Below are 25,835 nucleotides of genomic sequence, written 5' to 3'. Positions count from 1 at the left end.
TGCAAAATAAAAATGTGGACATTTTGCGGTTATGTCATATAATTACTAGCATAATCTCCTAATAAAAAGCTTGTCTTAAAATTTTATAAAAAATTTAAAATTGATTAACATTCTGATTGATCAATAATAACTTCTATAATAAATGTAGCAACAGACAATGTTTTTTTCTTGTTTTTTTTGACACTCCCTTTTCAAGTCCTTGTGATTTTTCACAAATAACAGGGAAGTATTCCAGGTGATTTTTTTTTCTTATAGGGAATTTAGCATAGTATTAATAAATTAAGTATGATATAACTAATATATTATATAAATAATAATTTAGTATTATATATATTTAGCATTATATAAACAAGTAAATTCATCAATAAGCAGAATTTTTTTCTTTTAGAAAACATTACTTTTTTTTTTCCTTTTTAGAAAACATGTCTTTATTGCAATAATATTTATATAATTCTGTCATAATATGTAATTTGTGACAGTCTTTCAATAATAAGATAAGAGTTAGAGTTTCATATATCTGTTGAGTATTAAAGTTTATTTTTTGACATTAATGTGCATTGAAAATATTTTAATTATGTTTTTTTTTTTTTTCAAATAAGAGTGCATGCTAGTACTTTTGCTCACACTCGTCAAGCATTGGCATTGTTAGAAAAAGTAGCAACTTGTGTGAAACATAAAGAACCAGTACTTTTAGTTGGAGAAACAGGAACTGGGAAAACTTCAATAGTTCAGTACCTTGCTGAATTAATTAGTAAGTTAAAACATATTTAATTTATGTATAAATTAATATTTCATTATTTGACCTTTTCAAACATGTTTATGCATAATTATATTAGTTTAAAATAAGGTAATTTTAAAAAATCAATTTTGGAAAATTTAAATTTTTAATACTTAAAATAGTTATTATGGATTGTTTTTATTATAAACATGATGCCCTAAGTTATCACGGACCAATTGCTTGTCTCTAAACATTACAGGTATGCATACTTTCCAGTTGGAAAAACTCTTTAAATGGTGGGATGAAATATTTTATGCATTCCGAGTCAATAAATGTATCTGAAAAGTTACAAATTGTAACTTTTTTGCGCAACTCCTTGGTTCTATCATTCACACTTGATAGAATATTCTTGACACTGTAACATTTTAAACAACAGCAAAAAGAAAAAAAAATTCTTTGACAAAAGCTAGTTGACTTAAGAAATGTTGAAAATTACTATTTTAAGGATAAATTTGAAACCTTGTGTTAGCATTTAAATGATAGTTTGCAAATTACAAATTATGCACCTATGTGTTATTTTTTAAAGCAGTTCCTTTAAAATAAATTTATATAGGATCCCTATTTAGGTTAAATATCTCTAACTCATTCAATTTTAGTCACAAAACGATGTTATTTTTTGTAATCATATATTTTATAATATTGACATGTTTTTCCTCAAATTTAATATAACTATTTACACTGAGGGACTATATAAAACAGGGTGCGTAGCATCATGAAAAGTGCTTAAATTTGAAAACCAATTTTAAGCACCTTAAAAGTGCTTAATTTTCAGAAAAGGTCCTTAAAAAGTGCTTAATTTTCTCGAAGTGAAGAAAACTGCTTGTTTTGTTTCCCCATAAGTTGAATATGGTAATTCGAAATCATGGTCATAAAAGCTTGTTTACCAGATGTATCAAAAAAGAAAACAAAGGGGAAGAATTCTAAGAAGTATTCTAGGGGTTCTAACATATATTAAGATAATGCTTAATGGTTCTTTTTTTCCCCTTCCTCTCTTCCCCCTCCTTTCTTTAGTTTTTCCCCCCTCCCTTTTTCCTCAACAATGTGCATTGTCATTTATTAAAATACTGGAATAGTTATCTGGAAGGGGTAGTGCAAAATGCGTAATATATTGAATTATTATTAATTGCGGTACGTAATTACGTTAGTCAATCGCTTAAAATCTAGTTTGATGAAATTTTAACTTTAAGCCTTTAATTTTCAATGATTGTGATATCTTCCGTGGTATTTTTTGAATGCCCCCATCAATGTGAACATTTTTATTTCTTGGACTAATCTTGCCAAATTTGTTTTCACTAAAAAAAAAATGGAACTTCTTTATCTGGTACTTAAATATTTTTAAACAGTTTTTTTAGATTTTTTCTTTCAGGATTTAGTTTTATCATTTTATAAGAGAGAGAGATTTTTTTCCCAATAAAATCTCTCTTTATATATAAAGTCTTGTCCTGAGCAACGCCCAGCATTAAGCCATTGAAGTTAGGAGCATGAAATTTGGGAAGTTATTTTTTGGGCATTAGATGCACACTAGGAAAAGAATTCTCAAACTTTTAATTCAAAGTTTAATTAAAAAGTTTAATGTGTTTTAATCATAAAACCAAAGCATATTATCGCATAAAAATGATATTAATGCCGTTTTAAAGGTTAAAAAAGAATAGTTTTTAAATAAAAAAAAATTTGTTTGGTTGAATGTAATTTAAAAAAAATAATTTCTGAGAAATTAATTTTGGACACAGTTTATTACAAAGATTTTTATTATAATGAAATTCAAAATGATAGTGCTTCTTTGAATCATTGAATCACATTATTCTGAAGCTGTTAAAATTGTAGTAAAAGGGGCAAAAGAAATGCTTTCTTTGCTTTTATTTAAACTGAAAAAAAAAAAAAAATGTAAAGCTTGTTTATTGAATAAAATTCTTCATTTCATAATTTTGTTACATTTTGAAGCAATGCGATATATTGTCTCGCTCTGGCTTCAAGAATGACTGTTTTAAAATAAATGCTTCAATTTATAAAATTTAGAGAAAATATTGCAATCTTCAAAAAATTTGTACTCGAGATTGAATCTCCATGTTTTGTATCTCCTTGAATTCGAAAACACATTTTCGGAAAATGTCCATCTGTGATAAAGATAACACAAAAACACTTTGAGCTAGATGGATGTAATTTGGTATACAGTCTTCACACCAAACTTGTAGATTCCGATCAAATTTTCAGCAACATTCGTTTAAAGGAAATATTTTTGTCTGTCTAACTGTTCGAATATAAGTTAGCATGATAACTACAAAACGAAGAGAGTTAGATACTTAAAATTTAGTACACAGATTTAGTATCTATTGTATAAACATCTATCAAATTTTGAGCCAAATCCAGCTAGGGTTCACCACATGTCCGTCTGTACTTTTAGAAAGATGTAAACGCGATAACTCAAAAATATAGTGACTTAAATATAGCAAATTTGGTATGTAATTTTGTGAATATAGGTGTAGTTTTAAGTCAAAATTTTTTTTTAATCAATTAAGAAGAATGTGTCCGGAATCCATATTCACTTTTCGGATGCTTTCAACCGCCTGCCAAAGATTGATCCCAAAACATTTGCCAACGATCACACAATAGAGTCAGTAAAAGTATTTAATTCACACCTAGTGTTAACATTTATGGAATGCCACTATCCAATGCCACACAAGGCATTTCCTGGCAATATGCGAGAAAGTTTTGAGGAGACACTCTGGCTGATTTCTTTCCATTTTACTTCTAAACTACAGAGCTGATTTTTTTCTAAACTTTTGTCATTTAGGAAAACTAGGACTTGTCAAACATTTTCATTTCTTCGGAAACTATATATATCGTTTCTTCTGCAATTTTTTTTAAGTAAGAATTTTTGCTTATAGATTAAAAGTTTTCATTGAATTTTAGGAATGTTAAATATTCAAAAAAGACTTTTACTACATTTTTAAAAATAAGAGGCGATAAGACAATTTCTTTTTAGTCTGATCATTTGTGAATGCTGCTATTAAAAAATTATTTAAAAAACTTATTTAGAACATGCCATTGTTCTATCACCAGTTTCATGGCCTTTTGGCCAATTGTATGATGATAGCCATAGGAATGCTTTAGTTTTTAGCTTTATAAGATTGCAAATAAAATTACTTAATAGAATAAGTACTTCTTAAAATGATTACTTAATACTCATTCCACCCCATCCATGTTGGATCTTAATTGTTGTTGCTTATATAAAAATCAAATACAAAATTTGTGGTCATTCTGAGCTTCTACATCTTAAAAGGCAGTTTAAAAAATGATGTATCTGTCTGATATCTTACTTTTATTTTAAGAAATATTGTGAAAGCTCACAGATCTTTATTGTTAATCTTGTAAAATTGACATTTTTTTTTGTGTGTTAATAGTTTTTTTTTTCTTCATTTTTATGATTATTTCTATATTTTATCAAATCCAAAACAATATAATTTTACTATAAAAGACGTGCAAATACAGAAATAAATAGTAAAATTTAAGAAATAGGCATTTAAAATTAATTAAAAAAATTTTTTCAATAAAAATTATGCATTATTATAAAACAGAAAAAAAAAATACTATGCTTAGAAAATACGCAGTTTAGGTATGCATACTTATACAAAGGTGCTTAATTTTTGGGACTAAGGTGCTTTAAAAGTACTTAATTTTTGCAGCAGTTTATCACTATGCACCCTGTAAAAAGTTGCAATTCCTAACTTTTCCAGAAATACATTTATTGACTCACAGTATAAAAGATAATTCATCGCATCATTTAAAACATTTTCCCACTTGGATTAATATGTATCTAGGGCTTAGATTATACTGCTGGACTATATGAATGATCTCCTGTATATTGCAACTGGGAATCAGAATTTGTTGATACTGTATGTTTTAAAATAAAGTTGTTCTTTTGTGTTTCTTTAAGTTAAGTATTAATTTGAAGAATTTTTTTCTTTCAGATCAAAAATTAACTGTTATAAATATGAGTCAGCAAAGTGATTCTGTAGATCTTGTTGGAGGGTAAGTTATTTTTCATACATGCAATTAAGTTGATTTCCATCGAGAGCATTTCCTGTATATGTTTAGTATTCTGGAATATGTATCATACTAATAGATTTTTATTTTCTTTATTTTAGGTACAAACCTGTTGATTTAATGTATGCAATTCGACCCGTTAAGGAGGAATTTGAGCAACTTTTCCCATTAACAATGAATGCAAAGGAAAATGCCAAGTTTCTTGGGCATATAGCAGTGAGTAATATTAATTTATAAAAGATCTTGAACTTTTACTTTTCTGAATAAAAAGCATACAAATAGAAAGTATTGTAACTATTCTGCATACAAATTCCTTAAAACTCTTCACATTTCAGAGTTTCTTGACTTCAAAACACACATTTTTATAGTTATCTGTGAATGTGATGATTCAAAAAATTTTTTGAGATGAAATTTGGCATGAAGTCTTTATAATCTTTATTAAAAATTTATAGATTTTTATCAAATTTTGAACAAAGTTTGTTTGTCCATTTATTTGAGTACAAGAGAACAGGGTTAGATAGATGCAATTTGGTACATAGGCCAGGCATCTAAAATGTAGATTTGTATGAAATTTTCAAGTAAATCTGTTGAGATCTTACTGTGATTTTTAAAAAGTTTATAACGTAGGTAAATGAAATTTGGTTCACAATGTTAGTATCTAAAGTGAATTAAATCATTTCAACCAAATCTGTTAGAGTTGATTGCCTGTCACTGTGCTTTCACAGGCATTCAAACATGATAACTTAAAATTGCCAAGACTTAAATGAAGTTTTCTTGTAATTCTTTTAAATGTAATCCACTTTCTAAATGTTTCTTTAACAAAATTATGACAACTGCCAAAAGTTTGTATAGAAAGTTTTTAAGTTCTATTTTTGTATCGAATTTTAGAGTCAATCATATAATAATGCATTAAAAATAATTTAATTTCCAACTACTTGTCTAATAACCACATGTCGGTGATTAATCACGCACAAACACACACACACACCAAAGATTGCTTAGTGATTGGCTCTTGTAACTGTTGCTTGCTAATGGCAATTAAGGGTATTTTCTTTACTGTTACTTACAAAATAGAAAACTAGTGTTTGGTATTCTAAAAATAAATAGTTAAGCTTGCGGGGCATTCAAAATCTTGATCAAGATCCACAGTTTTATGAGAAAGTAGGAAGATGATGCCTGTATAAGAAAGTATGTGAGAAAAATTCAGGCAGATCACTCTGATCTTGATAAATATTGTTACAAATCTGTAATGTTGCTTCCCAGCACAGTTAATTCAATCACTGGAAAGGCGGTATTATGATCAACTCTATTTGTTGCTGATCAGAATTTTAGTGATAGAGCCAACAGGAACTGAGATATGCCTGATTATTCCATAACTCTGCCCGGAACTATAAAAGGCCGGCAGTCGTCAATCGAGTCATCAAAAGGATAGCAAAGCGAAAAACAAGTTTTGTGTGGAGCTCAAGCGATTGCTGAATTAAGCTGTGTGTCGTGTCCTGGTGGTTATTGTAGAAGCATCATCGAGTCTTGTGAGGTGTAGCCAGTTGTGTAGTAGTGAGTCGGCAGTTGGATGCAGCTAAAGTGAGCAGATAGTGGAGAATTGCAGGCATTTGAAGAGATCGTAGAGTGAAGCTACAAAGATTCCATCTTCCTGCTGAATTCTGTCTGGCCGCTTTGTGTGCTGTGGTTGTTATTACTACTGATTACTACTTGTGGGCTACTGTTTTTTGCAGTTGCTATTGTGTGTTGCCTGTGTTCTGAGCCTGTGATTGTTGTCTGAGTATTTTTGTCTTCAGGTTTAATAAAAGTCGTCGTTCCATTATTGAGGCCTGCTGATTGTTTTCACACCATGCAGCCACTACAAGCAAACCCAGTGATTTTACAGACTTAGTGGGATTTGAGTTCCATAACAATATTTCATTTAAACTATTGGGATATAATTCATAACTATTAATATTTGTTTCAAATTTAACTAATTATTATATTTAATTATTAATTGTGGCTCTTTCTATTCTTTCTTCATATATTGTTTTTCTTTATTTTTACAGAATTGCTATAGTAAAAAAGCATACTACAAATTAAGTGCTCTCATGCTTTATGCCCAGAAGAATATTGTGAATCTCTATGTTTCTAGTAAGATATTTTCAATATTTTTATCTTCTTAATATCAAGAGAAAGCAATTTCTATATGCTTGATATCTGTTTAAAGAAAATGCTAATTGTTTGTTTCTCTCTTGCTTAGGTGATAATAAAACTGTTCTAATTTTGTGAAATAAAAAAGCTCTGAAATAAAAGGCAATTTATACAGTTAAAAAAGTTGTATGTAATTAAAAAGTTGTATTGTTGTGTGTTTTTCAAATGACTCAACTCAAAAATGTATTTGCCATGAATGAAATGTGTGCAAAACGGTGATAAAGTGCATTTTTGAACAATCAGAAATTTTATGAAATGGCACCACAATTAAAACTTTTTTGTCAAGGTCTGGGCTTATTTTAGATGAGTGAATTAAACACTAATGAAGAAAAATTAAAATAATCCTATAGTTGCGGATGTATATAAGAGATCTTGAAATTATTTGAGAAGTAGGGAGTTTTCAGTTTATTCATCAGAATTGCTCTCTTGAGACAATATTTCAGTTTTTTATAATTATAAGATTAATTTCTTAATTTTTTGCTAGGTGTTCTTAGTAACAAATCAATACATCAGTGGTAATTCTATTTCTATAATAGTAAAAGACAATATGTTAGATTGATCTCTTCCCTTAAAAAAATAGATAAAAGAAAAAAAATCAGTTAATGGTTTGCAAAGACAATTAATTTCAAATAAGAAAGTTAACTAATATATATATATATATATTTTGAAATTGTCATTTCAAGAAGTAATCAAATTAGAAGAGCAATTATAAGTGATCTAATTTAGTAAAATATTTATGAATTAATTCTATCTAATGTATAATATTAAATATTAAGTTTTTTTATTATGCTGCTGACTATAAATTTAACCTTGCTAGATGTTTCATTAATCTTAAAAATATAAAATTTTAATTGTAAACACAATCTATAATTAATCAAATTAAGTTTTAATTGTGTTTCACATTTAAAGTAAACAATCTATAATTAATACAAGCCTGAATAACAAAAGTCTTTGTTATATTTACTAGTAGTTACTCAAAGTAGACAGTATTTTTTAATATAAACATTATATTGGTGAATATGTAGTAATTAAATTTAGAAGAATCTTGCTTTATTACATGTGAGTTTTGATATAAAAATTATTGGATCAATTCCTGCTGTTATTTTAAGTGTGAACAAAACAAACTTAATTGTGATGAAACTTTTTAAAAATGCATACATTGTCCTTTATTGATAAAGCATTAATGCATCTATTTAAAATTAAAAAGCCTTTATATAAAATTTATATCAAAAATTAAAACTGTTGAAATGCTTATTTTAATTATTCCAAGTCATTTTAATTAATTTTAATTATTATCTATTATTAATTATTATAATATTATTAATTACTATAATTATTATCTATTATCTATTTTTTATAAGCAGTTCTTGTTTGCCATTAATTTTCTCTTATCAAAAAATTAGTTAACAAATTCTTACGAGAAATTTGTTGATTCTTTAGTTATAGAGCAAGAAGAATGTAGTAATTTTCATTTATTCTTTCATTTTCCCCCTTTTTAAATCCTTCTGTCTTTGTAGAATATATGCCTCATGGAAAATACTTGGATTTAATTAGTCAATGGGAGAAATTAGGTGAAAAGATCAAGCACTTGCAAGATCAGATAAAGCAAGGAAAGCCCACTCTTGCATTTCAGTTTATGGAGGTAATTTTTGTTTTTATTTCCTGTTTGATTTTGCACAGATACTTTATAAATACATTAATGAATTACTTTTTTCAGAATTAGCGAAATCATATTCTTAGCGAATACATAAGAATTTTTTCATATTCTAATTCGTAAGAATTTTGTAGTCAACTTTCAGCTCTCTTCTGGATGTGCTAGAATTATGAAACTTCTTACAGTGTTCTGTGTGTTTTTAATGATTGTTCGAAATTTAATACTTTAAAAACTTGATTTTCATTTAATCAATAAATTTTAATAAAATTTTGATTCTGTAATAAATGCAAAAATGAAAGAAAGGAAAGGGGAAAAAAATACTGATTACAGGAATTCATCATAGTTACAATAATGATTTATGAAATCTAGTAAAGTAATAATAATATTTTTATGAAAATAGTTTAAAAAATGTTCTTTTTATCAGTGTCTTTAAACTTAAAAATTTATATGAGGCACTGAAAACAATATAAGTAAGAAATTAAATCATTGTAATTTTCTTAAAATGCAATTCTAAGCAATCATTAAAAGTTAAAATATGCAGTAAAACCTCTCCACAGTGGTCAAAGGTTGAAGCAAAATTACCCTTTGAAGTTCTGTTTTGTGAGGTTGTCTATTCTGAATGATTTTTTTATTATTGTTTGCTGTAATACTTATTAAAATTAGCCCATCTCCACTTTTTTTGAAACAATAAATTCTGAGATTAATATTTATATAAAAAAAGTGCTATATTCCTAGACGTTTTAAAATGTTAGAAAATATTATTAATAAAAACAACTGAAATTTAAGTTTACTTGGAATTTTTTGAGGGTATAGTGAAAGTATAGTATATTTTAATGGATCGTAATTAATGTTATCATTCATTTTATATTATCAAAATCTATTGGTCCTTACCAATGTATTCAAAATGAAAAAAAAAAAAAATCCTATCCATTTTATATTGTTTTTTATTAGGAGTATATAAGATATTGTAATTAAAAAAAAATCAAATTTAAAATTTTGAAGTATCTCCACATTTCAGACTTCATTGAATCTGAAAAATATATTTTTGGTATTACATCTGTCTAATTGAGAACACAAGCCAAAAATGCTTTGAGGTAGACAAATGAGATTTGGTATATCGAATTACCATCAAATTTGTACATTTCTTACGAATTTTGAACATATTCCATTCACAAGAAGCCTGTCATCAGGCTCTATGAGTGCAAGTGAACTTGATAACTATTAAACTTTAAAACTTTATAGATGAAATTTGGTATGTAGATTTAGTATCTAAAATGTAGATTATTAAATTTTGAAACAAACCTTTCTAAGGTTTAACTATCTGTACTTTTATATACATGCAGTTATTCAAAAATTTAGAAATTTAGGTAAATGAAATTTGGTTCCCTGTTAATGCATATAAATGTTGATAGATGCTTATCAAATTTTTAACCAAACTCATTAACTTGATGGCTTTATTCACTGAAATCTGATTTATTATCTTGTGATTGCAACTGTAGTTCTGTCTCAAATTTTGATTTCAATCAGTCAGAAAAAAGCCATCCAACGTGTTTATTTATATGATAGATTCAGCAAGATTCACGACAAAAATCTATATTTCATAAGTTTAGTTCATGAATGTCATGCAAGGCTATCAGAACTTGATTTCAAGACCTGCAATTTTATGAAGGGAGCAGGTGGAAGACTTATTTTATGTTGAGAGTATACGATTATTTCAAATATTATAGGTTTTTAATATACATAGTTGTGTATTTTTTTGTAGAGTTTTTGTTTCTGAATTATAAGTAAGTATGCAGAAATTCATATATTTCTCATAATGTTTCTTTTGTTTTAACGACCATAGGGGGCTCTTGTCAAAGCTATGAAGAATGGAGAATGGCTGTTGCTTGATGAAATTAACTTAGCTGAAGCTGAAACTCTAGAATGTCTTGTTGGTGTTTTGGAGCAAGATGATTCTCTAATACTCTTAGAGAAAGGGTATGTAATAAAATTTATAGACTTCCTTAGTGAAAATGAAATCAATGAGGGTAATTACATAATTACTGAAGTGCAATGGTCAGTTTTTGATGTAGTTATATTTAGATTAATTTGTCATAAAGTAGCTACTATAACAAAATTGCAGAAGTACTGAAATATGAAACTCCTGATTGTAAAAAGTACTCAAGATTACAGAAGTGCTGTCACTAATACTTGAAAAATAATTTATTGACTTTTTCTCCTAATTTTATTTGCTCCTTCCTTCCTTTTTTTTTTCTTTCTCTTTTCTTTCAGTGTTTTCTTTCCTTCTTTTTCTTTTTTTAATGAGTAGAAGAACAGAAATTGGTAAAAATATGAACCACTAATTTTATCTTTTTGTTCCATGAATAGATTTTGAGTACTTATTAAAAAAAAGTGCTTTATTTATTTCCTCCTCTGCTTTTTTATATTCTCAGTCATACATTCTTCATACTCTTCTTTTGTTATGATTTAACATAAAGTATCTTGAGATGCTTTTCAACTATTCTGCTGTATTTAGTGATATATAATATATGATAAAAAATTAATGTAGAATACAATTTCATGGATAAACAAACTTATTTTTTAGCAATTGTCTGTTTTAAAAAAAATAAATATCTATAGTAATGTGCTTGCCATTTAAATACAATATAATACAATTGCTATTTAAGTGCAATCGACAAAATAGATAATGAGTTTTTTCTTTTTTAATATCTTACCTTTTGAAGCACTTTAGTCCAAGTTTTGAGCAGATGACTTAGTGGTTGAAGTAATTCCTTTTTTTTTTTCCCCTGTCCACACGCATGCTTTTAGTTTGTAATCAATGATTAATTTTACATTATACAATTGCCAGGTTTTCTCTTTATTCAGTGTTACCATGCCACTAGGAGAACCTGGAAAACACAATAAATTTAAAAAGTGACTAAAACAAATCTGTAAAATGCAATTTTGAAATTTTTTTATAAAAACTACAAAAATATAGGGAATTTTAAGTTTCTTAGTTATTTATTTCCCATCTAAAAAATGCTGATATCTCAAGATTACAAAAATAAAAGATCGTAGTCATCGCTTCCAAAATTGAAACAATGCCATACGCAATTGTATAATGTGAAAACTCGCACCTTTTTTACTCTATTCTTTTTTTCTCCTTTATCCAATCGAGTTTCGATTTGTGAGACAGTTGCTCTTTTTCCATAAGATATCCCAAATTGCAGCTAATGAGCATTCGCAAGACTTCTGTAACTGTGTGAAAGATTAGATTACATTTCTGTGGTGGAAATAGCAACATTCAGTCTGTCCACGCATCACAATGGTTTTAGTCACTCGTACATTAGTTTATTGAATGGTTTGTTTATCATTTGAGAAATTGTGAGCTTATTCAGAGTAGGCCAAGGAATTTTTTTTAAATAACATGTGCTCAAAATCCATATTTGAGATAATTTGGATAGATAAAAAAAAAAAAAAAAAAAAAATCAATCCTGATTTTGCTGAAAGGATTTGAGAAATCCCACAAAATCCATTTGTTGTGTTCTGCTCACCTTGTTAGAAAATAATAACCCCGAGTAATATGGGAAAATGGGGATTTATTAGTTTTACTAAAAAAGTTAAATAAAACTGCGTGTGAGTTCAAAAAAGTCATAATTAATATTAGACTTTGTACCTAAAGGAATGAAAGAACTTATTAGTCATACCAAAAAAGGAAAACATACAAGATTGAATGCCAGTTCAGAAGAGTCATCATTGATGTTGAACTTAGTATCTAAAAAGAATGCAGGAAAAGATACCATGTCAAGTTCGAAAACGTCAAATTTAATTGACTACTCAAGAACCTTCTTTGCCGTGCTCCGTAAGCTATAAAAGGGTCCTTATTGATGACTGTCCAAGACAAAGTCAGTCATATAGAGAGTTGTTTAGTGACTGAGTGATGAATTATTTGGATCAGATCAGTGAAGCACAAGAGTTGAATGGAGCTCAAGCAATCAGTGAATTGAGAATTGGTACCATGCCTGAATTTTGGAGAAAGTATTGAAGCAGTATCCAATTGTGTGTGGGTAACCAGTTTGTATAGTAGTTAGGAAGCAGTTGGACACAGCTAAAGCAAGGAGACAGTGGAGAATAGCATGTGTTTGGAGAGATCTTAGTGAATAGCTACAAGGATTCCTTCCACCTGCTAAATTTTGTCTGGCCACTTTGTGTATCGTGGTTGTTGTTTACTATCGATTACTACTTGTGGCCTACTGTTTGTTCTAAGTATGCTGCTGTGTGTTGCTCGTGTATATCTCGGCTATGTTTTGTCATTTGTGTATTCGTGGCTTCATGTTAATAAACTTCATTATTTGTTATTGAGGCCTGTTGACTGTGCCACCATATACCCACAACAAGTGAACCTGTCACAAATTGTAGCAAAATTTTAAATTTCTATAAAAATATATAATATATATATTTTGAGCTCATTTTAATTTCATCTAACAATGCTCATTTCTTCTATTTGTGTTTGGAAAGCATGGGAAATAAGGTATTTGGTGCGGAAGAAAAGTGGAAATAAAAGAAAATGCATAATGATATACTAAAAACGGTATTTTGTTGCAAATTTCAAAAATTCTACTGTCTGTTACTTGATTTTTTTTACTATAGCATATTTATGTCCAAATATCATTATACTTTCGTATTATATTTGTTACATATTATATATATATTTTGAGCTCATTTTAATTTCATCTAACAATGCTCATTTCTTCTATTTGTGTTTTTAAAGCATGGGAAATAAGGTATTTGGTGAGGAAGAAAAGTGGAAATAAAAGAAAATGCATAATGATATACTAAAACCGGCATTTTGTTGCAAATTTCAAAAATTCTACTGTCTGTTACTTGATTTTTTTTACTATAGCATATTTATGTCCAAATATCATTATACTTTCGTATTATATTTGTTACATATTATCATAAATATATTAATATTTGTAATAGTATTTCAGAAGTACATCATTTTTATCCAGAATTGAAATTAGAAGCCTTCTAAATTGCATCAGAAAATTTTGTTTGAGGGTTAATTAGCTTGTATATACATACTTTTTTATTGTAAAATATCATATGAGTAATTTTTTTATTCATAGTGATAATGAACCAGTTAAAAGGCACCCTGATTTTCGTATTTTTGCCTGCATGAATCCTGCAACAGATGTTGGCAAAAAGGAATTACCAATTGGTATAAGGAACAGGTATTTATTATTATTAATTTTTAATTAAATAAAAGCTTTTAAAAATATTTCAGAATTGGAAACATTTTCAGTTATGAAATCCATTTTACATTTAGTTTTCTGTAAGTTAATACTTTGTTTCCTTTGCACAAATTTAATAAATTTCTCTTGCCAGTACTTTTTTCCAAATTTTAATATATATTTTAAAAAAAATCTTTACTCTCCTTTAAATTATATAAAAAAATTTGCACATTTATTTTTTAGAATAATGTTTAAAATAAACATTTTACCAATATTTTCATTTAAAAGACATCTCTAATAGTTATCTAAATAATATTAAATTGCATGAATTTGCAAATTATTTGAATAATTATTGATAATCCCTTTTAAAACTTTTTTGATAATCTTTGGGCAGATTGTAACTTTTCTTGTATATTTTTTTATACCATTGAGAGTACATTATAAAAATGTTATATTATAATTATTTATCTTTGTAATTTATCTAATCTGAAAAATAATATATATAACAGCTTATAACTAGGGATTGCAATACTGGACCAAAAGTTCAATGCCGGTATTCGGTATTTTTTAGATCTTAATACCGGGATACCGGTATTAGAAATTTTAGGAAAAGAAAGAAAACACGGGTGTTTCTTGGTTTTATTTACCAGTTTTATTAGAGAATGTAAATATCACAAAAATAATTTGTAGCATATAAATTATAATGGTTTATAAAGAATCACAAAAAAGTAAAGGAACATCTTCTTTATTTCAATTACAAAAAAGTGCTGTTGTTGTTTCTGATCCAAAGTGGTACACCTCCATGAAACCAAAGATCTCTAAAGTCCAAAAACAATAGCAGATCCTTTAAAATCTCAAAAATCGTAAAATTTAAACATTTAAGAATATGATTGGGGGAGGCTTGATCTGCCTTGCACCAAGGACATTCAGCAAAGATCCTCCGTCCATGTTGGAAGATGAGGGATTTGGTGTGTCCACTTAAAAAACGTGAGAGAGCCGTTTGCTGTTTTCTAGAGATATTCAGACGGTGACAGCAATCGGGACTTTTACCAAAGTACCAAGGGTGAGCAGGTGGGACTCTCCAAAGTGCACTCGACTCCATCTTTTTGGTAGAGGAGAGAGATATTCAGATGGTGACACCAGTCGGGACTTTTACGAAAGTACCAAGGGTGAGCAGGTGAGACTCTCCAAAGTGCACTCGACTCCATCTTTTTGATAGAGGAGATTTCAGAATAAGTTAGTGTTGCATCACCATGAAATATGTCTGCTTATGCAGTCTTAGCTAAATTGTCCGCTATCTCATTACAATTTAAACCAACATGTGAGGGGACACACCGAAAGTGTATAGAGTGTTCAGCAGAGAACCTGGCAATAATAATATTTAGATAAACAAAAAAGTGTTAACATCTCTATTAGTCTCTAGTGCTATTACAAATTTTTGAGATGTGATTTTAAAAACATAATGCATCAATTATACTGTTATTAAGCCTGGAATGTAATTTTGGGCAAAAATTATCAGCTGTCGAAAACGCTCTTGCGGCATCTATGATAGTTGGTGGTACTGTTAGCAATTTGTGATATACTTTTTCCAAATATTTACTTCTAAATACCTCATCTTCAAATAAATCGATTACTCGTTGGATAGTTTTGGATATAGCTGATTTCTGTATTGTATTTTGGTTTGTTGAATATTTTTTTATTTATCGCTAATTCTAATTTTTGTTCAAGGGACAATTCCTTTTCACTATCGACATTTGTGCCATGATAATCTCCGATAACTGTACCAAATTCTTCTGAATGTGGATAGGTTTGTGGGTAAAAAAATTTTAAGAAAATTTACTATAAACTTAAGCAGATTTCAATTGGTTATTATCTTTTCTTCTTTTTCATTTTCATTTTTAAAATCATTTTAATTATGTAAATACCGTAAGAAATTTTCTATTTCGGTATGCCTTTCTTCTGTGCGATTTTTCAATGTAATATATAATTTTTCAGATAGTGATGTGTGCTGTTCTTTCAGTGACTGTAGCATGAAATTTATTGTTGCATTCGCTGTTAATAAATTAGAATCTCTCCGACATAATGCTTCATCAGCCAGTTTTTATATTAAGTTATAACAACCTGTTCTGGATATTAAGTCAAATTCACTATCTGAAAAATTAATTTGCTGGTTTAAGTCGATTATTACTTTTTGGATTGGATATCTCAGTTTCAAAAATCGTTCCATCATTAGGAGTAAACTGCTCCAACGTGTTTTGAATCTCCTCCTAAACATCTCCTTTCATCTTTCCTCTCACTTCTATTTTGTCAAAGTAAACACAAAGCTGTGTGCAAAAGGTGGAGGCTTTAATAATCTATTGTCATTCAGTATTTTATCACTTCTCTTGATTGTACGATGCAACTTGGTATTCACAGTCTAATTAATTTCGCCCGTTAGGGAGACATAAAAACAAAAATGTATACTATTTTGCTATGTTGGCGATCCCTGAATAATTTAAAAAATTACAAGACAGTTTAAAAAATTTCTATTAAATACCGAAAAATAGGTATTTAAACTTGTGAATACTGGTATTATAAAATTGTAGAAATGGCTCAAAATAACGGTATTCGGTATCCTGATATACCGGTATTGCAATCCCTAAATACATCTATTACTCCTAATTGAATTCCATGTGCATAGCACAACTGCTGATTTGCCCCAATCCACTTTCCAACTTTTTTCATAACTGTTGCTCCATCAGTCGTTATGGATACAATATCTTTTTTCGGGGATAATCCATGTTTTGCTAATTTAGATTTAAGCAATTAATTAAGCCATTAATTAGCTAATTAATTTTGCCCGTTAGGGAGACAAAAACAAAAACGTATACTATTTTGCTATGTTGGCGATCCCTGAACTTATAGTGGAGACCGTTTTAAAAATATTTAGTAGATACCGAAAAACTGGTACTTAAACTTGCGAATACTGGTATTACAAACTTGTACAAATGGCTCAAAATACCGGTATTCGGTATCCCGGTATGCCGGTATTGCAATCCCTACTTATAACCAGTAATAAAAAAATAATAAAAAAGTAAATGCACTGTAGAAATAATTATTGATACATGCAGCTAAATATGTTAAATGTGCTTTGAAAAAATACTTAAGAAATTAGTTCTTAAATTTGTATTATATATTTGATATATCCTATATTTATTCTTAATTCATGCATTAATTTTTTTTTTTGACAGATTTACAGAATTTTTTGTTGAAGAAGTTTCAAACGAAACTGACCTATTGATACTTGTACATGAATACCTTAAGACTTTATCAGTGAACAACAAAGTAATTGAAAATATAGTGAAGTTTTATAAAAAGATTAAAATTGCTGCTTCCAAAACGTTAAATGATGGCAGTGGATATCGTCCTCATTACAGGTAACTTATTATTTCTTAAGATTCTTTTTCCTCTTGTAGTTTAAAATTTTGCAAATTGTACTTAAAGGCTTATTATTTGGACATCTTTAAACCTATTCAGTATCAGAAATAGAACTGTGGTTTTCAATTTTAATAAAATCAATACATTTTTCTGAAACGATGCCCAAGTTCACCTTAGAATCATTCTACATTCAGCTTTACTGTGAGAGGGGTTCTGAAAGTCTTTCTGGAGGTGATATTTTATAACTCAATAAATTATTTAGAGACAAATGAATGAATAAAAACAATCCCATTCTTAGACACTTCGCTAATGATATGAGATATTTCTATGCATTTTCACACACTCGTGCATACATTAAAAACAGTGCTATGAATTTATTGAAAAGTTTTAGATTTTTGAGCAGGAGAAAATATTAATTTGAAAATACCCATTTAATAATCATTGAGAAAGTACAAAGGAAAGAGTGAAAGTCAGAAATATTTGTGAATCCTCTCCTTAGTTTTTCATCTTAGAGTTTCTTAAAATATTAATTATTGGTAATGCAAATATCTTTTTATTATTTGAAATAAATAATTTTGGATAAACTTGTCAGAAGAAGAATCTTGATTTGAAATTTATATGTTAATGATGGTTCTATTGTACTTGATATATGACATATATAAGTTAAAATAAAATTTTGGGAAAAAAAAATTGACTTTAGTATAATTTGTTAAATAGTATGAATGAACATGCATTTTTATTCACTATTATTTATCTTCTACTTTTTGGCTAATTTGATATACTTTTATACTTGATATTTGAATTATTCCTATTTCTTTCACTGAATAATATTTTTAAAGTCAAGATTTATCAAAAAGTGATTGAATTTATTTCAGTTTGAGAACACTTTGCCGTGCTTTGAGATATGCTTCTTCTAATCCATGCCACAATGTTCCCAGGTCATTATATGAAGTAAGTATAAAAGTGTTTGATAGTACCATTTTCTTTCCAAAATTTTATATTTAGTAGGAGTGTTTCTGTATCTATATTTTTTCATTATTACAAATGTTTCTTAGTAATGAGGCAAGTATCAGACTAATGGACTGCTAGATTAATGAAAGCTCCAGATTAGTTGACGTTCATTTTGAAAACACACCTTTTTATAACAAAATCTATGTTTGTGATACAAATTATGCAAATTATATTAGATATGATAAATATTATTTAATATTTAAATTCTGAGCAGCAGCCTGTTATTTAAGTCATGATAAGTTCATTGATATATGCATGCAATAATTTGCTTTCTCTTTAAGAATTTTTACTAGGCTTTTGAAAATGATATTACAATAGGAAGGGTTGTATATGGAAAATGCAGGATTATAGAGAGATCACTGCATAAATTTTTGTTTAAAATGAACATTTTCTTCTTTTTTCTGTTTTCAAGGCATTTTGTCTAAGTTTCTTGTCACAATTGGATAATCCATCTCATCACTATGTAACAAAAGCAATCCAAGAATGTTTGCTTGGGGACAGATTATCTGTCTTAAAACAAAGCATTCCTGAACCAGGGAATGGAAGTTTTGTTCAAGTGGCTGGATACTGGATTCTAAAAGGCACACAAGAGCCATGTGAGCCAGAAAATTATATATTTACTAAAACTGTTCAAAGAAATCTTCATGATTTAGCTCGGATTGTTTCAGCAGGGTAAGTGGTTTTGTTTTTGAATTTCCATTTTTTTTGTTTGAAAAAATATTAAAGTTTCTACTGTGATTAAAATAAATTAGTGTATTCTGTATATTTCTTGTGATATTAAAAAAGGTTAGATATTGATAGAATTTGTTGACAAAGAAACTGTTATTCAGAGTGCATACTAAAATTTGGTCATATGCTACTTAGTGTCCCCTCCCCACACATACAATATTTATGCAATATGATGTAAGTTCTAAACATTCTGATTTAATTTTTGATAACTTCTATGTCAATGAAAGTTAGAATCCTTCAGCAGTTATTAGAGATTTTAGCTTTTGTAATCTAAAATTCAAATTATTGAAAAATTGTGTTGCTAAGTATTTGCTAGAAGACTTTAAAATACTAAAAAACTATAAAGTTTGGTTTTTGTACAATGTGCTGTCTACAGAAATAAAATGAAGCAATACTTCAAAATTGGATATTTCTAAAAATTTAATGGCAGTCCAAACTGTGCACAAAATGTAGCAATTTTGTGGATCAGATTTGGAGAAAAAATTTAACACTATATTCATGAAATTTCAGAATTTTCCTCATTTTGTTTGCTGTTGAGCTAACAGAGAAATAACAAAATATTTGATTCCTAATATTCAGCTGCATTATAAATTTCAGTAATAGTTGCATGATGTTTTTCTTTTTCAAAAACAAGAGAAGTTCTAATCAATCCTCTAATTATTTTAACAAAAAACTTTTTCCATAATATAGATAATTCGAATAAGATTATGAATCAAGACAAATATTTATGATCTCAATAACATATTTTCTGAATTATTAGATTTAATTGGTTTAAATTCTTCCTTATTTTTTAGTTCTAAATGTAAAAGTTCCATATAATGTATGAATGACTCAAATATCATAAAAATGTATAATTAGGGCAAGAAATACCTCATAAAGGATTTGAAAAATTGCTACTAATAATGCAAGATTTTACAAAAACAGTTTCAAATATATTTAATTTTAAAATTATTTGAATTGATGGAAAGTAAATGAAATACCTTTATTAATATTAAGTATACATTCTGAAGTAATATGCATGTATTCATTATATGTTTGGAATTTTTTAGGCGTTTTCCTGTTCTCTTACAAGGAGAAACATCTTCTGGTAAAACTAGTCTTATACAGTACCTTGCCAAAATTACAGGAAATGTTTGCCTTAGAGTAAATAACCATGAACATACTGACATCCAAGAATATGTTGGAACTTACGGTGCAGATGCGAGTGGCAAGCTAGTTTTTAGAGAAGGTGAATGAAAGATTCTTGAATTTAAAAAGAAAAAAGTTATTTCTATATTTCTTTATTATATTAAAATATTCATGAACAAAAATTTTAATATTAAATTTATTGAATTTGATTGCAGTTTTAAATAGAATAATTGCTAATGAAATTATAATCATTATACATTGTGATTATTATTTTTTATTGCAAAATAAATATCCTTTTTTTTTATAAGTATTTATTCAGTGTCGAACATTTTATAATGCATAGAATGAACTCAAATATTTTATCATTTGTTATTTTTGTCAATTATTTCTTTACTTGATTATGGCAGTTTGTAAAATACTTGGATAGAACAACATAATCTTTATGAAATTAAATATGCAGGAAATGCAAAATATGTATTTTTTTATTTTGACTCAAATCTTTTTGTGTTTTTATTGGAACTATGGACACCATTAGATACTTTTGGGAATAATTCAGTCAATGTTATAATTTTTTTTTTTTTTGCATATGTATTAAAATATATAAATAGTTCAGATTTCTTTTTAAAAAAATTATAAGGCAAAATATATTATTTAAAAAAATATAAAACATATATAATTTAAAAAAAATTTCAAAATATTCCAGGCGACTTAATTAAAAAATTTTTTCTATTATCTTTTCTTATTACCCAATGTAAATTTATTTGGAACAAAACTATGTATAATTTTGTAATTCCAATGAAATGCTAAATTTTTAGAAATATTTTTATGCACACTTACTGAATTTTCATAGGAATTTTATGTTTTTCTGAACTAAAATTGCCTTTTAACAAGCTAATAAAAAATAAATAAAAACAAAAAACAAAAAAACCTCGAAACATAAAATGTATTCTCTGTTTTCTGAAATCTTTATTATCAACTTCATTTCATTTCTTCAAAAATTAAGACATCTGGAACATTTCAAAAATATTTAAAACTAACTACAATATAATTTTGAGAAAAGTTAGTAAGATGTACTTTTTTCCCTCTTAACCTTCAAATATTTATTTTATTCAGCAATATATTTTATAACTCTATTTTTGTTGAATATAAACATATATTTTGGTGATGAAACGATAAAAATAAAATTACACGTCTTTGTCCATTTTTGCTTATTTCAAAGTCCCTGTAATCCTCCATTTATTAAGATTTTACAACTTTGAACTCTAAGCAGAAAGTTTTAAGAGCAAGCAAAATGAAGTCCAGGAAAATCCAATTCATCTAGTTGGAATATTAATGTATAGAACAAATACTGGCATATAATGTTTTATAGAAAAAATTTTTTTATGCATTTTTTCATTTTATTTTCCTAATGTATTAATTTTATTTTAAATCTGAAAAGGTATATTGGTTGAGGCTATGAGGAAAGGTTATTGGATAATTTTGGATGAACTGAACCTTGCCCCAACTGAAGTCATGGAAGCATTAAATCGAGTAAGTAATAGACCCTAATTATTCGTTTTGCTAACTTTATTTATGGGGGGGGGGTATCTCAACATAGAAAGAAAGGAATGAAATTGGAGACCACAATTTTAGAGATGATTTATAAATTCAGTAATTTGACTTCAAAAATTGTGGTTACTTCTATTCTCTTTACAAAAATTTTCTAATTAATTATGCCTAATTTATGTTCTCCTTACTATTTATCCAAGTAAATTTTGGTTAACTGTTAGCTGTGATATCTAACTGATGCTAAACTTGATGCTATATATTATGACCCAAATGAACCAATCAAAGACAGTCCTCTGGTTGTTGAACAATGTTAGTAACCACCATCTACAAACTCTACAACTTCTAATAAAACTTTTATTTGAGCAAAATTGAAAAAGAGCCTGCTTAAATGGGGTGATTTCAAACATTTTATCCATCCAATTTAAGTACATCTGTACATTACAAGTATTTAAAAAAAATCAAGTTAAGACATTGCAGTTATATCTTTAATCTCTTGGAGCCAAAGTTGCTTTTTGTAAATTTTACACCTTGTTCGAATTTTCGTTTCAGTGAATTTTTATGGACTTTTTCCTTTTATTATTGTAGGGACTATGTTTCCCTTTTTGTAATGCATTTCATGATATCTATTTGATTATTGAAAATGCTGATTTTATTAAGCTATAGATGTGATAAGTTTTTGACATTTCTAATATTTTTAAAATATTAATATTTTAACAGTTTGTCTCTCTAACTTTGTACCTGAAAATTTATTATGTTAGCCAGGTATGGTTCTTGTGCCAATAAACATAAAAATCCATCTATCCATCCATATATATGATATTGTGTCTTCCTTTATACACACACACACACACACATAATATGACATAAAAGAAAAACTGGAGTCTTAAACTTCTGTAGTCTTTCTTCCTTTCAACTTATCCAGCCGCCTATAATTTTGCTCCTGTTTCTTCGATTCATACTGTATATCTTTATTCAATATTTGTGCAAATTGTTTGTGTATTTTATTTCATATACAGTTAACTGCATATTTAACATATGGAATAATTCATTCATTATACTTTAGTGCAACATATTTAAGCAGATGATCAAAATGCTAGAACTTTAATCAAGCTCCAGTTAGGCTATTGAAAAACAGTAGTTAATTTGTAGTAATTGGACAATGCCATTTTTATGTTGAGATTTTATTTTTTGTCAATATGCATAGCAATAAATTTGTATTCAAGTTTTGAGTACCTTTTTAGTCATAAATTTGTAACTTGTAAGCTTTATAAATAAAGGAGATAATGAAGAAATGTTTTTTTTAGATAGTCTGTTTTTAACAGAATCTAAATGATATAAAATATATAAATTGTACTGGATTAAAATTCCACCGAGAGAATAGGGAAAACCAGGAAAACACAGGAAATTTCAAAATCATCTAAAAAAATTGGGAAAATGCAGGAAAATTTAAAAACTACCATAAAAAAAAGAAAGAAAGAAATACTGGGAATTTTAAAGTTATTTTTTCCACATTCAAATAATGCCGATCTTTAAGGATTGCAGGAATAAAAGATTGTAGTCATAACTTCCAAAAATGGAACATTACGATTCACAATTTTGTAATGTGGTGCTCTCCTTTTCTCTCTTCCCTTTTTTTGCTGTATATATCATTCCACTTTCTATTTCGAGACTGTTGTTCTTTTTCTATGAGATTCCCAAAGTGCAAGTTCTATTGAGCATGCATGAAATATCTGCATCTGTGTGAAATAATACATTTCTATAGCAGGATTGGTAACATTCAATCTGCGAAGCGGTGCAGTGGTTTTAGTCTGCCATACTCGAGTTTATTGAATGGTAGTATGGTAGTCTACCATACGTGAGTTTATGAAAAAAGATAATTTGCCTAAGTAAAAATGAAAACCCTCATTTACTAGTCATGTGAAAGAGGAAAACATACAAGAATGTGTGCCATTTCAAAAGTGACATATTGATGCTGGACTTGGTATCTAAAAGAAATGATATGTAAAATCCAAAAACGTCAGATTTAATGTCCGAAATTAAACTGATTTTGAACTTTTTAGTTCAAGAACAATCATATAAAGCTGAATTTTTATGGGCTTTAAAACTTATGTCACATTCGTCCTTTAATTCATCCAATAATATATCAGAAATATTTTCACATATGTTCACTTGAAAATGAAATAGCTGATAAATGTATATTAGGGCATACAGAAATGTTGTACTTTATTAGTTTTGTTTTAGGTTCCTTAGCACCATGAAACTGATGGTTGAAAAATCTGCAGAATCAATGCCCAAATACTAATTAATTAAATTGGCAAAAATGAATAAATAAAAAAAATCTTGCTTTGTGATGTTTTTTGTTAATTGATCGTTAAATGATTCATATCGTAACAAAAATATTTTGTTTTATTTCATCCAAATCCTTAATTTTGTGTGACTTGCAATTAAAGAAGATGAGAAGTAATATATCTTCCCCCCTTTATATATAAATTTTGTCTTGTTTCTAGATAATAAATAATTTATTTCTATATGTAAATATAAACCTTCTTTTATTATGTTATTATTTCAAATAATGTTGTTTTTGCTCCCTTTCCCTTCTTTTTTTCACTCCGTAAAACCATATTCCATTATAACTAAAACATGAGTGCTATTTGCACATTTCCTCGTATCTTGAATTGATGTACAAGGGAAACACTGGGAATTTGTTTTCCTGATTTGAGTGGCAACCCTGATTGTATCTATGGTACAATTTATTTTAGAGTTCAAGTGATTTATCATTAAATATTACTTAACAAAAACATTTACCACCATCAATTTATCATATCTCTTCAAGATCTATCTTATTTTACTTTCTTACTTTTTATTCACTAGCAGAAAATTGTATTTCATTGTTTTAATAAAAAGAATTCCTTTCTGTGTTGGCAATAGTTAAAAAAAATCTAAAAAAAAAAAAAAAAAAATCTCGTAAAAATATCTAAAAAATGAATGATTTGAAGAAATTATTGTTTGAAGTTGTTTCCATTGTTTTTACGAAGAAATTTTAATATAGAGACTGATAGGTGATTTTAAGATGAATTTTTATGATGATTTTTTCGTTTTGAATTTTTGGTTTTTATTATTATTATTTTTATGATTATTATATGACTTATTTAGGTCTTGGATGACAATCGAGAGCTTTTTATATCTGAGACTCAAGAAGTAATCAAAGCTCAACCTGGTTTTATGATTTTTGCAACCCAGAATCCTCCTGGACATTATGGAGGCAGAAAGGTAAAGAGATTTTAATCATTCTTAATTTGCTATGTAATTACTAGGTTTAAAGATAATTTATGATACTGCATAAATATTATTGAAAAAATTCAAAAAAATTATTTCATATACGAAATCATAAAAATTATGGTACTTTTAAAATCTCTTAGTTAATTTTTTTAAAAGTATTGTATTATTTAAAAAAAACAGTGTCAAAATTTTGAGGAATTTCAATGTTTTAAACTTCCGAAGTCTGAAAAAACGCATTTTTGGTAGTATTTCTTGTCTATTTGGAGGATGTAATAATTTAAAATTGCATTGCAAGAAAGCATTTTTATATATAAGTACTAGCAGTACCTGCAGAGTGATGCATATTAAAATTGCTTCATTTTTCCCTCCTGATCTTTTTTTGGCTTTTTCTCCGTGCTGTTGCTGTTTTGTTTGAGGTCATTTTTTTTTATTGTTTTTCACCTTTCCCCAAAGGTTCTGGCAGCTTTTTACACAACAACTCTGTCTTTAAATTTGAAAGTGAAAATTTTGATTGTATCTATTTGAAGTATCTTTGGATATAATCAGTTGTAATAGGTGTTTGAATTTTTTGTTGAGATATTTGAATAATCACCTCAAAAATTTTGGGAAAGATAATAGAAATAAAAAGTTGAATGCAAAATATTTTTTTTTTTTAAATTTCTAGGAAAAGTGATTAATTTTTTTAAAAAATTCTTATTATATTCTTATTATATTAGAGTTCCAGAACAAATTTCTTTTGGAACTCAGTTGTTTGCTCTTTTTGGCAGGACTATCTTTTTCTCCTACACCAATTTAAAACTGTTTGAGGAAATTATACAAAAAATCATCCAAATAACTCAAA

At 27.7% G+C, this 25,835-nt stretch overlaps 1 protein-coding gene across 2 annotated transcripts in view; it reads left to right on the top strand.

Annotated features, from left to right (window-relative positions):
• LOC129976279 (midasin-like) overlaps positions 1-25,835 on the top strand; it is a 263,355-nt gene that overhangs the window by 29,144 nt on the left and 208,376 nt on the right. For both annotated transcript variants that reach the window (XM_056089764.1, XM_056089763.1), the window contains exons 13-25: positions 600-751; positions 4,747-4,807; positions 4,924-5,038; positions 6,871-6,955; positions 8,533-8,657; positions 10,513-10,646; positions 13,778-13,882; positions 17,113-17,298; positions 18,175-18,250; positions 18,723-18,982; positions 20,089-20,267; positions 21,606-21,697; positions 24,869-24,985. In XM_056089764.1, coding sequence (XP_055945739.1) covers positions 600-751; positions 4,747-4,807; positions 4,924-5,038; positions 6,871-6,955; positions 8,533-8,657; positions 10,513-10,646; positions 13,778-13,882; positions 17,113-17,298; positions 18,175-18,250; positions 18,723-18,982; positions 20,089-20,267; positions 21,606-21,697; positions 24,869-24,985 — 1,687 coding nt within the window. The remainder of the gene's footprint in view (positions 1-599; positions 752-4,746; positions 4,808-4,923; positions 5,039-6,870; positions 6,956-8,532; positions 8,658-10,512; positions 10,647-13,777; positions 13,883-17,112; positions 17,299-18,174; positions 18,251-18,722; positions 18,983-20,088; positions 20,268-21,605; positions 21,698-24,868; positions 24,986-25,835) is intronic.

Source organism: Argiope bruennichi, chromosome 7 (assembly GCF_947563725.1).
Source record: "Argiope bruennichi chromosome 7, qqArgBrue1.1, whole genome shotgun sequence".
Taxonomy (NCBI): domain Eukaryota; kingdom Metazoa; phylum Arthropoda; class Arachnida; order Araneae; family Araneidae; genus Argiope; species Argiope bruennichi.
This window is presented reverse-complemented; position numbering and strand designations above follow the sequence as displayed.